The following is a 14,464-nucleotide window of genomic DNA, read 5'->3' as shown; positions in this document are numbered from 1 at the left end:
ACTGTTCAGCCTGGAGAAAAGAAGACTGGGGGGCCGGGGGGGGGCGGATTGGATCTTAACCATGTGTTTCAGTACCTTATGGAGGGGAAAGTAAAATAGATGGAGCTAGGCTCTTCTCAGCAGTGCCCAGTGACAGGGCAAAAGGCAGTGAGCACAAACTGAAACACAGGAGTTTCCACCTGAACATGGATGACACTTCTTCCACTGTGAGGGTGATTGAACACTAGCACAAGGCTGCCCAGAGAGGGTGTGGAGTCCCCATCCTTGGAGATACTCAGGACAGGATCCTGAGCAACCCACTGAAGCTGTCCCTGCTTGAGCAGGGGTTGGATCTCTAGGGTTGCCTGCCAGCCTCAGTGAATCTGTGCTTCTTACGTAGCCGAAATACTGGGCAATATCAGATACAACTGAACAAGTTGTATGTTCTCACCTATTTTTCTGAATGGTAACATTAATGAAATAATATTCTTAATACTATTAAGGAAAAACTTGTGGTTGAGGAACAAAGCTTGAAACAATGTGTGGAATGAAATGTGTTTGGGACTTTGTTGCACAACTCTTCACATGTTAGTGAGCTCTTACCCATGTAAGTAGTCTCATTGACGTCAATAGTACTGCTCCTATAAATGTTCACCAGTACATGTAAGGGTTGCACAATGTGTCCTTGTCTGTATTGTACAAGTGTATGTAACAGTATTTAGTTATCACTTCGAACCTCAGTGGCAAATTAATTTAGATATCTCAAATTATACTGCTTTTCCTAGGCCATATTTTACTGATATGGAGATATCATTATATCCATCACCATAAAATTCAGCAGAAATATAATCTCTGAAAAATCATCTTTCCTTCTGTTCATTTATACAGCTGAAAAAAAAAAGGGTGGCAGAAAAAGAAAATAATTATTTTCGTTTATTGTGTTTTAAATAATTTCAAGTTTCTAACTTTTTTTTGATAGTTTAGTGGAGTCAATGCCTTACTTTCAGTGCTTAATTAGTCTAAAGGTAGGGTTTCTGTTCCCCACAAAAGTATTAAATAGTTGGGTTTTTTTATTTTAAATGTCAAAGTTTAATTTTCTATAAAGAGGGATCTTGTGTCTATATTTTATAGTAAAAATGAAGGTACGGTAAAAAAATAGTTTTCCAAGATTAATTATGTGGTACCAAGTTTTCATATTTCAACTTTATTGCTAACACGTCTGTTGTAGCACTTTCAGTGGGGTTCAGGGAAGGCGATGTTGTACTCTCTAACATTAAAGTGGTAAAGCCAGAATCTATCACAAAACCTGATTTTTTGGAGACACTGGAAGCTTTTATTTTTTTAAAAACTTATTTTCTAGTTTCAAGTATCGAAATTTGGTCAAGGTGCCTGAGTTAAGTTAGAGACTTTTCTGAAACTAAGTGTGTATGAACAGTTGGAATTCAAGTTCTCTGGAATTACAAAATGCTGTAACAATGTAATGCTACAATTTAGAAGAGTGAGCCTATTCTACTTTGCAAAGAAGATTGATGTTACTCATTCAGACTCATGGTACCTTTATGAAGAGATGATCTCTAACGCTGAAAATTCTTAAGCTAATACTTAAAATATGAAAAAAAACCCTTAATGTTGAAGGCTGAAATAAGAAAATTTGATACTGGAATTAGAATGTGATTTAAAAAAAAAAAAATTAAAATTACCTATTAGTTACCTAAAGAGATTCACTGGCAAGTGTGCTAAACTCTTCTGAAAGTCGAGTCTTTTATTTAAAATCAGGTTGTTTTTTTTTTTAAAAAAAAGATGTGCACCAGTTCAGCCTTCAGTTTATTAAGTTTAATGTACAGCTAGCAGATAACACTCTTTGTGTTAATCAGCAAGTCAGGATCTTGACAGTACTTTCTATCTCTCTTAAAAACAAATGAACCTAAAAATATCTTGGCTGAACTTTAGATTGGGTAAGAATAGCACCTTGCAGTCTGCTCCTTGCATCTTCTCTGAAGTCATTCATTCAGCAACTCTGCAGGCTCATGTCTAGTACAGTTACAGAATCTGTGAAATACACATTTTAAACTGATACGTATTTTTCTATATGTTTTATTTAGCCATGTTTTCTGGAAAAATGCTGGACTAGCATGATTTAGTTTTGAAGAGCTCACTTCCTGTGAACCAGATCAAACCTTTCTGAATGTGGTTGTGTTAGGTTTCTTCCTGATAGAGTTTTTAGTGACAGATTTCTGTGGGTTTTGTACCTTCTCATTTTGTGAGGGATGTTGACTATTTTTAAGAATCCTAAGACTGTAAGGTTGGAAGGGTTTAAAAAAGGATGACAAATTCTTGTCTGTGGTGCTGCAAATATTGTCCTAGTACTACCGAAGTAGAGAACACTCAGGTGTCTGCTCTTGTTGGTAAGTAGCATGTTATTTGACTATGTGTAGTTGTTTTTTAAGAAGAGTCCTGTGCCATAGGAAACTGTCCTAACACGTCTACTAATGTAAGTGTTAAGGTGAAGTGGGATGTTCCTGTCAGAAGGAAAAATGTTCTCTATTTCCTATTTAGTGAAATAACAGAGTGAGACTTGGCACAGCATGTAGTATCCTTCAGAGGACGTTTCATCGTATTGGATCTTGTTTGTGAAATAAGTTAAGTAGCATTTTAGTGAACAGCATTATATGTTTGTATTGGTAGGTATATGTCCTGGTTCAGCTAGGATAGGGTTAAGTTTCCCCAGCAGTGGGGAGGGAGCTCCAGCTGGGTTGTTCAATACTATGCTGACATCAGGCCCGGGCGCCCAAGCGCGGGAAGAGCTGGGACAGCTTTTGATCTTTGTCGCACTCCCCTTTGCTGCTCTATCCTTGTGGTATATCTCTGTATATCTCTTGTCCTGTTCATTGTTATTACTGTTGATTGTTATTATTATTGCTGTTGTTGTTGTTCAGTTTATTATTTGTTACACTGTTATATTAAATTTCCCCTTATCTCAACTCCGGGGTCTGTATCTCACTCCCTGCCCCGTCTGGTCCGAGGGTGGGGGAGGGACCACAGCAATGTGGTCTCGGGTGGCCTAAACCACCACAGTATATTATAAAGGATTTACAGAACTTTATTCATGGGAGTTTTTTTGAAGAGACAAACCAACAGTAAAACTGGTAATAAAGACAATGGGAGTACTCTTGAGCCAGAAAAGTTTACTCCAGGATCAGGTGTCAGGTGGAAGACATTACATCAGCCAGAAGGTATTACGGGAGGAGACATAAATCAAGAACTTGGTCCCAACACCTGTACTCAAGGGAAGAGCTAAGGCATTCTTACCTTGTTTAATCATTAGACTTTAAGTAGTTTACAGCTGCATATGATCTTTCCAGAGATTAAGTATGTGCAAGTCCTGAGTGATTTGACATTTTTCATAATGAGTTATGAATGAACTGTATGTTAGTACTTGTCACCATTAAGGGTCAGGTATATTTTAAAAGGGCAGGAGGCAAGGTACCCTGGCTGTATGTGTTGCACAAGAGAATAAAAAAAGAGCAAATAATTTTAAGTCATACTGAGATGTTCCTTACATGTTTACAAATACACTTTCACTTGCTTGAGTGTGATGCGCTTTTTTTAAGTATGTTGACAATTATTTTTATCAGTAACTTTAAGATGATACATAGCATTCTTCTCAAGCAAAGACTTGAAATTAATTTGATTACAATTTGCAAGTCGTAAAGCACGTCTGTATTCCTTTTGTTAGCTTTTGCAGAGTGTTAATTAAATTTCCAAATTTGGTCTCATCATGCACCTGGAAGGAGAATAAAGCTTGTTACAGACCCCTCAGAGTTACTCCAATGTGCTAATTAGAATTGGAGAGAAGCTACTTTCAAACCAGGAAAGTAACAGTCAGAGTTTTAAGAAGCCCCATGCATCAGATAGTGGATAATTTTACTGTGTAACACTATACATGCTGTGCAGGATTAAGACATTCAGATAATTTGAAGTGTGTTTTGATACCCTGAAATGAAAAATGATTATTCAAATTAGGAATACATTCACCCTATTAAACACATTTATAATTCCTATGAAAAGATTCTAGGCCTTTTAACTCTAGCTAATGAAAACTGATTTCATCAACACTCTTACATGGCTTTTTGCTTTTTAACTTAATACTGAAGCAGTGCTCAGAGCAGCCATTACTTGTGAAGTTATGAAGCACTAGATTTTGGGAGACATAACCAGCTGAGTGAGTGTAGATGCCTGTGGCTCAAGTTTGCAAGATGCTGGTAATATCAGAAAAAAACATTGTGGAAGTTGGTGGAAACTAAAGGCATTTATGTCCATGCCTTGCTCAGCATTTGGCATGTTCAGATGCAAAGATACATCCATGGCTTTTTCATCAGGAAAAAAGGATTTGAATTACAGGATAGAGAATGAGGTGGTTATTGGTATTCATTCTGTATAAACACATTCCTGCTCTGTTTGGCCAAGCTGGTCTTTATTATCTCTCTCTAAAACTTAAGCAGTGCTGCTGGTGTCCCGTCTGAAATGTTGCATTGTGTGCTGCTGGCTGCTGTAGCCACTGCGTGAGTGACTGTGCATGATTGTGGGGGAAACTGTGATCTAAATGTATACAGAGCCTGCAGTTTTATGCAGTGACTGGAGGCTGGCATAATTAAATATTCATGAAGATTTGAAATGTTTAATGATAAAATTTATTAGATACAAAACAAACATATGCTCTTTATACCCAAATAAACAGTGTAGTGTCTTTGTGTGCCGCGTTATTGTTTTTCACTGCTAATACTGTGAATGCCAGAGCTGTGTATTGTTTTTCTTCTAGCAATGCAGGCAAGAGTTGGAGGAAGAAGGGCAAAAACATGAATGGAGTTGCTCACAGATGAGTTTGTGAATTGATTTTTCAAGAGGTTTGACCATTCTGATTGCTTCTCGTTAGTGATTATACGTTTTGCTAGACCAGTAATGTCAGGTTCCAGAGTTTGGGCACTTGGTTGCATTACATTCCTGTATACTTAAATGGATTAAGATAAAAAGTCTGACTTGAAAAGGATATTCCAAAACTGACTGTGCCTGTGGTTTTGAATCCTGATGCTTTGAACAAAGAAGGGATTGATTTAATGGGATTAATGCTTAATCCAGATGAAGCAATGTACACACATGCCTTGAATGCTTTTGAGAATAACTACAAATATCATTTATAAGGTTCTGTAGAAAGATACAGAGAGGTGATCTTTGTGTAAGAAAGAGATGGGGCAAGACAAATTTAAATAAAGAATACAGGCAAAGTTGTGTTCAAATTAGCTCTTGTGGATTACTTTAGATATTTTTAAGTTGGTTGTGGTTTGTTTTTTTTTTTTTTTTGTACAAGTATATTTATTTTCAAGTGCTGATTTTGAGGAACTGTTGCACATTTATCTTCATCATTTTGATATTCCGCATGAGAAAATTTTATTTTTACTTCTGTTTTTGAGGTAAGGCTATTTTCTGTTTCAGATAATACTTTATCTAGAAAGTGTTTGTCATCATCGTTTCACACACACACACATACACACCCCCCCTTGGCTTGCAGATTTCATATGTGGCACAATATATTGTTACTTTCTTGGAGAAATTATGACTTCGCCCATAATTGCTGTGACTGTGGCCCCTCTAGCTTCAGGGAAGAACTGCTTATTAACCCAAACAAGACAATTTGTGGATTTTTTTTTTTATTTCATTTTTTGGTTTTGTTCTTATAAATATTTTTTTAAATGTTAAAAAAATGCAACATTTACAACATTTATAGTTATTTCATCTTTATTAATAAAAGCTTTCTTGATAGATAAAATCCATCTGATTTCTTATCTTGACCAATGTATACCCTCACAATGTCTTTTTAAAGCGTTGGATCTTGTCTAACTGGGTGAAAGGTATGTCATATGCATCAAACATGATGGGGTTCTGAACAGCAGGGGTTCTGAGGAAAGCAATGACTGCAGTCTTTCAGAGTGTAGGTCTGGTATAAAATAGGATAAAATACTGAGCCTTGGTCAGTATTAGGCTGGCTCATCAATTTTTATCCATTCTCCCACACATTTCCCAGTCTGGGAACCAGAAACTTTAGGTGAAAACCAAAGTTCTTACCTAATCATGAGTTTTGATTAAGCTAGCAGATTTAGAAAAAAGACCAAATATCACAACACTAATGAAAACATTGCAAGAATAGCTAATGATGCGACTGACTCATATTGCTAAATGGAGCAGATTTTTAAACATAGCTCTAAGCCTCCATTCTTTCAGCTCATTCACAGTCAGTTCTGCTTTATACTGAGCTCAGTGAAGCTATTCTCAGAGGAGAGTGCAATACAACATGGATTAAGGTCAGAGAGTGGAGCCATTAATTGATTCAGTACTACACAGGTTATCTAATATCTAAGAAATGTTTTAAATATTTTAGTATAAAAAGCTGAAAGCAAAAATACATTTTTCAAGTGATTTTTGGCTTTTTTGTTTTTTTAAAGGAAGGCTGTTTGAGACTGTCTCAAAGGCAAGGACTAATTGTTGATAATTGATGTGTGAAGGAGGTCTTTTTTCTTAGTTTATTTTTGAATCTAGCTATGCTATGTCTAGGATAGTAAACAAGCATGGCAAAGGAGCGTTCTTATGTACTGGATTTTTTTTTTTTTTTGTCTATGCTGTTACATTGTTAGAATGGTTCCTGGCAGCGCGTTGGACAAAAACAGCTAGTGATGTCCCAAGCAGGTCCTGAGTGTTGCTCTGGAGTAGGGTCAGGCCAGGGATGGTTCCCAGCAGGCACCCAGCATATGTTTCCTTTCCAGTTTTCCCTCATTTTCATTGTTGGGGTTCAAGAGAGTTTAACATTGAGGATGGAGGAAGTTATATGCTGCTTGGTTTCAGGTCAGTGAACAACCCTAGACATACTCAGTTTAGTGGTGTAGACAAACCTACAATGTTGCCTTGCAGTACCATTACAATTTAAACCAGTAAAGTGAGTTTCTAAGATGCTGAGTTTGGTATACTTTGGAACATCTGCTCAAAAAGCAGTTTCTCCCTTATGATAGAAGAACCAGTGTTTTATACTTTTTTTTTTTTTTTTTTTGAAGTGTTGATATCCAGTTACTTTCCAGAGTATTTTGCTGACATCTTAAGAGGTCATCAGCATATAAGACCGTGACGGTGTTACAGTTCCTGTCTCTCCTAAACCCTGACATAGACATGATGAGGACTATGGGTGAATATGAGCATTTATTACATGAATCTTCCTGTTTCATAAGCTCTGTACACTGTTATGCTACATTTAATTTGGAAAATGTCTTCACTTACATGAGGCTTCTTGAAAAATATTTGTGTCAGTACCTATAAAATTATGTACCTCCATAGTACGCCCAGCTACACTGAAAGTACCCTAGTCTTCTCTCATCTTTATTATTATTTTTTTTAGTGCTACAGATTTTCTTTTTGGCTTTTGAAGCTGTTGGTTTACTTACACTGGACAGTGGGAGATTGCTCTGTGAATTTAGTTGATCTCTTTTAGGGTTCTGCCTGATGTTATCACTAATGAATTGTTGGAGCTGTTGAAATGAAAGCTTTAGTGGTAGATGAAAAGAGGAATCCAGGCTTGAGCAGGCCAAGCAATAACTAAATCTAACAGCCTGCAATTCTCATGATGGCTTTGTGTGAGACACAGAAATACAGGTATATTGGAAGGTAGCGGTGGTGCTGGGGTTTTTGCTTTCATTTGGCTTTTGGTATAAGTACTAACAAAACCAGTCAAAGTTCTAGTCCCAGTACAGTTTTAAAATAAAAAGAGAAGATGATTTCTTGTGGTGGTTCGTAATCAAGTATTAATCATAGGACCACTGAAAAGATAGTTATTTGTTGAACCAGACTGTCACAAATGTTTGGCTTTCTAGTTTATGTTGAAATTACTGGACTGTGATACTTGGTAGCAATGTTTGTATTTTCTATATTAAAATGAGGGAAGAAATCCACCCCTAATTCTGTCTTCAACTATATGTATATTTCTGCTATTAATTTCAGTGCAAAAGAAACTATTTCTCATAGTTTGTGAAGGGAAAAAAAAAACGCTGAAACACTCTTATACATGCTCCACTGAAATCCAGTGCATTACTTAAAAAAACAACACAAATGCCACCACCAAAAAAACCCAAACCCCAACCACAAAACCAAAATTTTGATAGACTGGCATGAGCTATGCCGAATCAGATGAACAGCTCATGCCTCAGGCATATGCAAAGTGGAAAAAACAGGGCTATTGTTTGTTTGGTAGAGTGCATCAATATGTCAGTTTATAGAAGTACTGTAAGTAAGTACAACTGTGTCTCTTCTGTCGTTTGATTCACCCTTTCTACTCCTAACATCCCGTAATAAATGTCCTGCCAGAAAGATTGTTCCCTCTGGCAGTAAAAAGGCCTTTCGCTGATCAAGGATTTGCCTCTTGGATGGTGTTTGGGGGGCAGGCTGTCTTCCACCCTCTGCTTTGTATCAAGCTTTACCAATATTCTATCATCCTAGCCTATAATAAATGAGATATACAGTAAGAAGAAACACATGCGTAAGCCCCAGCATTTATTGAAAAGCTGTATTTCCAGACAGGGGTAGCTAAGAAATGAAAAATGTGAAACCAAATCAACCTTTATTAATGTTTTCCATGCATATGAACAAACTTTTAAAAGCAGATGGCATGGGCAAAGAGAACATTCGAATTGGTATCTGCACAGAGAACCTAAATGGGCGTGCTGGTCAGGAAGCAAGGAGCTGCTGAGCTAGCACAAGCAGCGGGCAGCCTGAGCCACTTCTTTGCCTACAGTGTGTTCAGAGGGAAATGAAAAAAAGGAGGAGCTTATCTGATACGTGTGTGCCCTTTTCTGTGATATTTTTATTATAATTTTCATTATTTAAACACAAATCCAGAACAAATAGTTAATGCATGCATAAAACTCGGCAATAGTAAGTTGCTCTAGAAAGGTATCAGCACTGAAATGTAGGTTTATCACTTTAAAATAAGAATACAAGGGAGAAAGGTGGTTTGGGGGGGTGTGTGTGTGTATTTTTAATTAAACAGGATATGTGTATGAATCAGGAAGGCAAAGTCCAGCGCATAAATGGATTGAATGGACATTCAATCCAAATACCAGATTTCTTCTTTAATTCACAGAGAAATGAGGGTTGTTCCAGTCTTTTTGTGCTTTGTGGCCTCCTGTGTGCTAGGCTGTTGGCCAGAGTTCAGCCCTCTTGAGTGGTGGTCCCTCCTGATCACAGCTCTGCTGGAGGACAGACAGGTTCCAGATATAAGACGCAATGCTTTCTGGGAATGGATGGAAAGAGGTGAGGGAAGCTTTTGTTTGGGCTATTTACAAGAAAGCATGTAGTCCAACACAGTTACAAATGTGTACACTACTACTTTCTCCTTTGTTAGACCCTATTGATGTATATACTTTATGCTTCATGCAAGAACTGATGAACAAGAATGAGAGAAGTCCTGGCATCACTGGAGGTGATGGGAAGCTCCCCACTGTGTAGGGAGCACTATGGAAATAGTAGACATAGTCTACTCTCTCTGGTAGTCTACAGGTCCAATAGTAATGTGGGAGAGGAAAGGAGTAGTGGAGAAATATTTCTAATGTGAATGGATGTAGAAAAGTTTACGGCCCAAAATACTTAAGACCAATACATTCATAACAGAAAAATTAATAACCAGCATTGGCTTGTGTTTTGTTTGTTTATTTCTAATTATGTAAATGGTACCTGATTGGCAAAATGAACTTTTGGTTCCTGAGTTTGGGTGTAAGTACTGTTGTCCTGTTTATTCAAATGTTATTAATCGTTGCCCCTGAATTCTCAAATAATTTTTTTTTTTTTTTTTCACACTTCAAAATTAAAAGATTGCAACAGTTCAGTAGAGAGATTGATAACATTTAAGAAAAATATCACAAGTTTTCAGGAACACGTGAAAGTTCAAGAGGTGGTGTCCATCATTGAACCCATGTGTATTCTTATGTAAAGATCTTATTCTTATGTACATCTTACAATGTAGAAGGCTTTATATAAGCCATAAAATAATTGTTTCTGCACAGCTATAAAATGCTCTTACATTCAAGCTTTACAGCACTGTTTTGCCTTAATGCGCATAAACCACAAACCTCTAAGCTTCTTCTAAAAGGCTACTTTCTATTAATGTTACAATTTCTTAATGTTACGTTTTGTGAAGCTACATGTGTTCTTGCTGGCTTTGGTTGTGTGTTTTGTGTGTGTGATTGTAGCATGTAATTCTTGACATAGTAGACTAACAATTAGGAGGACTGGTAAATCTGCATTAATCTGTGTAAAAATTAAATTTAATTGACTCCTTTTTTAACTCTGCAAATGTAGTTGTACATCCTTTTCTGCTTGCTCCTATCTACAAATCTGATATTGAAAAAGCACATCTGCATAGATGCCTCTAGTGAAATAAAGGTGGGTCGTTTAATAGACTGCTGTAGGATTTCTTATATCGGCTCCATGAATCACTCTTCTGTATAAGGTTAAAGCAGAGTTTGCCCCCTGAGGTTGCTGAAATTGTGGGTTATCTGGAATGGAAGTTAAACTCACGACATGTAGACTGAAGTCTTATTTCAAATTGACATTGTATTGAATTTTGATGTGTGTATTGCAAAAAACCACAACACATAAAGGTTTGAATTGAGGAAGTTTTTCCACTGAAGTCAAGCAATACAAACCACACATAAAAAGTTAAGGTCATTTTCGCTGAAAACACAAATCAACCCTTGTAGAATTTCAGCTGCTAATTTTACAAACTTCTCAGTTACTAGAAGCAAAAAGTTTTTGTTTGCAGTCTAAAGACAACTTGGACGTAGCAGGCATTTTGTGGAAGTTTGTATTGGTCATTTTTTATCTAGAACTTAAAAGACATAAATTTGATGCCTTTCTGATGCTTAAGTATGGTAAATTTTCAAAACACTACAGTCTTTATGAATGATTCTCCGAACACATGTTTTCTTTTCAAATTCTATTACTATGACTTTCTTTTTCTAGGTATTACATTGTTCTTAGTTGAGCAAAGTACAAAATTATATTTATTAGTCTTGATTTTTCAGTATATGAGGCGATACCTGTGTTGGCTGAAAAATATTCTCATTCATGTGGCATGTGCACTCCTTTGTAGATGTATTATGATCTAAATTTACAATCAATCACCTAAGGTTAAACAATCAAAGTAGTGGGATTTTGTTTGTTTGTTCTCCCCTTTCCCCCCTGCCCCAATGATCTCTGCTCTTACTGATTTAGGAAGAACCCTTTCTTCTTTGCTAATGAAAATCAGGATGCTCACTTAGCTCTCTTAATTCATGTGGTCCAAATCTGGATATTCTTGCCTGTAAGTGGGAATGTTGTTATTTGAGGCTATGATAGCCACCAGGAACTGCCACCTATGTGAATTAAGGGAAAGGGTATTTTAAACCAGATTTGGGCTGGTGAGGGCTTATGGGAATGATGTGGTGCAGTTGGTGTGGGGAGAACGGCATGAGTGGTTGGTGCTCTGCAGGTGGGAGTTGTTGGGTTTTGTTCTGGTATTACTTCCTGAAGGCTTTCATAGTAAGCATTCGTAAAACATCTTAAAGGTTACAGTTGTTAGTTAGCATTTAAATTACGTTCTAGCTGTTTTCAGCATGTTCTGATACTGTGTGAAGTGTCAAATAGGAAAATCAATCTTATTTTATAGCATGAATACTCTCCAAAAGAGGTCAGCATTGTTTGAAGGAGAGTTTCTCTTCTGCTGTACCTAGGCTGCTTTCTGTGGAGAATTTCCGATTATGTTTATATACACACATCGCAAGAGGAGAAGTCATATTTAGAGTCATTACAGCGGTTGTTACTCCCCTTCCCCTCAGATCTGATTAAGACTTTTGTACTGGGGGAGCCTGCTCCCTTTGTGGCACCCTGGATCTTAGTCCCTCAGGACTGGTGAGCTTCACTCCTGCCCTCCCTTGGAAAGCCTCAGCATTCCTGGGGTCACCTCCCTGTAGCCCGTGGTTTTGTTTCGGGGATTTGTGAAGAGTATAATCAGATTGTAATTTTAGGGATTTGGCAATTAATTTATGATTGTGTCAGGGATCTGAGATTCTGAATTTTGTTTCTTTTTCCAAAACATGTATTGGAGTTTTCTTTTTATTGCAGATATTTTCAAGGCCTTTTATCTACAAATACTTTTATTTTGATGACTGAATTACTAATGCAATGGAAGCATGCATGTGAAAGCAGTTTATATTTCTAAAGTTACTTAAGTAATGCCAGTACTTACAAATTGTGCTTGATTTTGGTATTGCATAAGAGGTTTTGTTGCTGTTGCTGCCGCTTGCAATGAGAATACTGAATTTGATGCTTTACAAGAAATACTAGTTCGCTTTCTTCTGTCTCCTTCTACCCAGTTTCTTTATCAATATATCATCTTGCATATCTTGGAAATAAGTAATTTTAGAGTCATAATTGCAGTCATAAATTCCTTCCTGGCCATTGCTCCCAGGTAATGTTTAAGTGTGCTCCTGTAGGGGACTTCTTATATGCAGTGTCTTGCATGGACGTGCTTTGCTTTTACTATTTTCTATGTGACAGCTCATTTCTTTGACTGGATATTGTTCTGTCTGGGAGAAGACAATTAAATAGGCATGTATTCAATCGGCATGTTAAAAGAGTATTGATTCTTACTGCCATCTAGGTATTGTTTCACGTGAGGAATTTAATACCAATATGTAATCAATTAATATGCTCTCTTGCAGGTTTAACAGATGAAAAAGTGAAGGCCTATCTTTCTCTTCACCCCCAGGTACTGGATGAGTTTGTTTCAGAAAGTGTAAGTGCAGAAACTGTGGAAAAATGGCTAAAAAGGAAAAATAACAGACAGGAAGGTAAGTCCTTTTTATTTGCAATTAATATTTAGCTTTGAACAGCTCAGTTCTTATTTTTAGATTTAAAAAGAAAACCTAGTTTTGGTAAAACTTGACTGTTACAATTTTTATGTCTAAGTTCCACTATTTTTTGAAAGGCAAAAGAGGTTAAGAATTTTTAAAAATAATTTCAGCCTTTTGGCATTTCTATTTTGGAATACACTATAGTACTCATTTTGGAAGTTCAGTTTACGCATTTTGAGTTGCAAACACTATTCCACTAACTTGTAATATGTGTTATATTATTATATGTTTTGAGAACATAATTTGTTGTTCTTAGATCTAAAATTGGTAAGTTTTGAATTAAAATTATGCAGTACATGCAGGATGTAAACCTCAGTAAAATACTTGATATACCATCTCAAAATTTCCTACTTTCAACATGTATTAAGTCATTTTAGATATGAACACAGAGGTTATAAAGCAGTGTGTTGAATTATGGAGGTATTTCTGTTGGGTTGCTTTAGGTATAAACCCTCACTAGACCCTGAAAGCGGTTACTTATGAGTTGGCCTGGGTTGACAATGATCATAAATTTTGTAATGATCTTAAATTTTGTGAGATTGTGTGCAAACATAAAATTCATACAACTTTAACAATGATTTGGAATGTACCAGCTAAAATGCAAAAGAGGAGATGACCAAGAAGGTGTAGAAAGAAACACTGGTTTTACACTGTGTGTATTTCTCTGTGGCTGACTTCTAAGGTGCTTGGGGTTTAAGTTCTGGTGGTAATTCCCATTTTCAATACAGGGGCTATTGCTACTTCCTAGAAGATAACTGTTTTCTGCAGAATTACAGAAAATGGACAAGGGACAGAAAAGGCTATATCAGGCTGGATTTTAGGTGATGATTACTATATATCTGATACTAAGGTGGCAGTACATTCTTGTTGGTGTAAAGAGGTTACCTAATGGAAGAGTAAAAGTATGTAGCAATAGACCACCTGTTTACTACTTTCTTTGTGGCTTACAAACTGGAGCACTGTAGGATAACTACTGTTACAATCCGCAAAGCAATCAGAAACACAGTGTTATGGATCAAGTGAATAAGTCATGATAATGCTTTTTGTAGACAGAAGAGAAAAAATACTTTGATGTTACCAGAAACAAATACTACTTATTTTAAAGAGCTATGTTCCTGTGAAAATTATTTTCTCTAAGGTGCTTGAAATCACTGTAAGAAGTCATTGCTTGTCTGAAATACAGTTTATAGTCTGAGTCAAGGATCTTGATGCTAAAACTGAATGAATGCTTTGGATAACATTTCAGCTTCAAGCATCTTACATTGCTACATGGAATTTATTACCAGTTGATCAAAGATTCCCTTTTTTTTGGGGGGTGGTGTGTGGTGGTGGTGTGTGACTTGGTGGTGGTGTGTGACTTGAAAATACATTTCTGTGAAAGTGCTCATAAAATTTTTGGAGCCAACTACAAAAGCAAAGTAACTGCTGATCATTGTTTTAAAGAAGTTTTATCACGAATAGCAAGTGTGATTTGTTCATTGTTTTCTTAAACTTTAAACCTT

The 14,464-nt window shown here is 36.6% G+C and overlaps 1 protein-coding gene across 2 annotated transcripts in view; it reads left to right on the top strand.

The window, feature by feature from the left end:
* Positions 1 to 14,464, top strand: part of PDE10A (phosphodiesterase 10A) — a 379,155-nt gene that overhangs the window by 257,285 nt on the left and 107,406 nt on the right. For both annotated transcript variants that reach the window (XM_074924896.1, XM_074924887.1), the window contains exon 2: positions 12,771 to 12,899. In XM_074924896.1, the coding sequence (XP_074780997.1) occupies positions 12,771 to 12,899 (129 nt within the window). The remainder of the gene's footprint in view (positions 1 to 12,770; positions 12,900 to 14,464) is intronic.

Source organism: Athene noctua, chromosome 1, assembly GCF_965140245.1.
Source record: "Athene noctua chromosome 1, bAthNoc1.hap1.1, whole genome shotgun sequence".
Classification (NCBI taxonomy): Eukaryota; Metazoa; Chordata; class Aves; order Strigiformes; family Strigidae; genus Athene; species Athene noctua.
The sequence above is the reverse complement of the archived record's forward strand: the minus strand, read 5'-3'. Positions and strand labels throughout refer to the sequence as shown.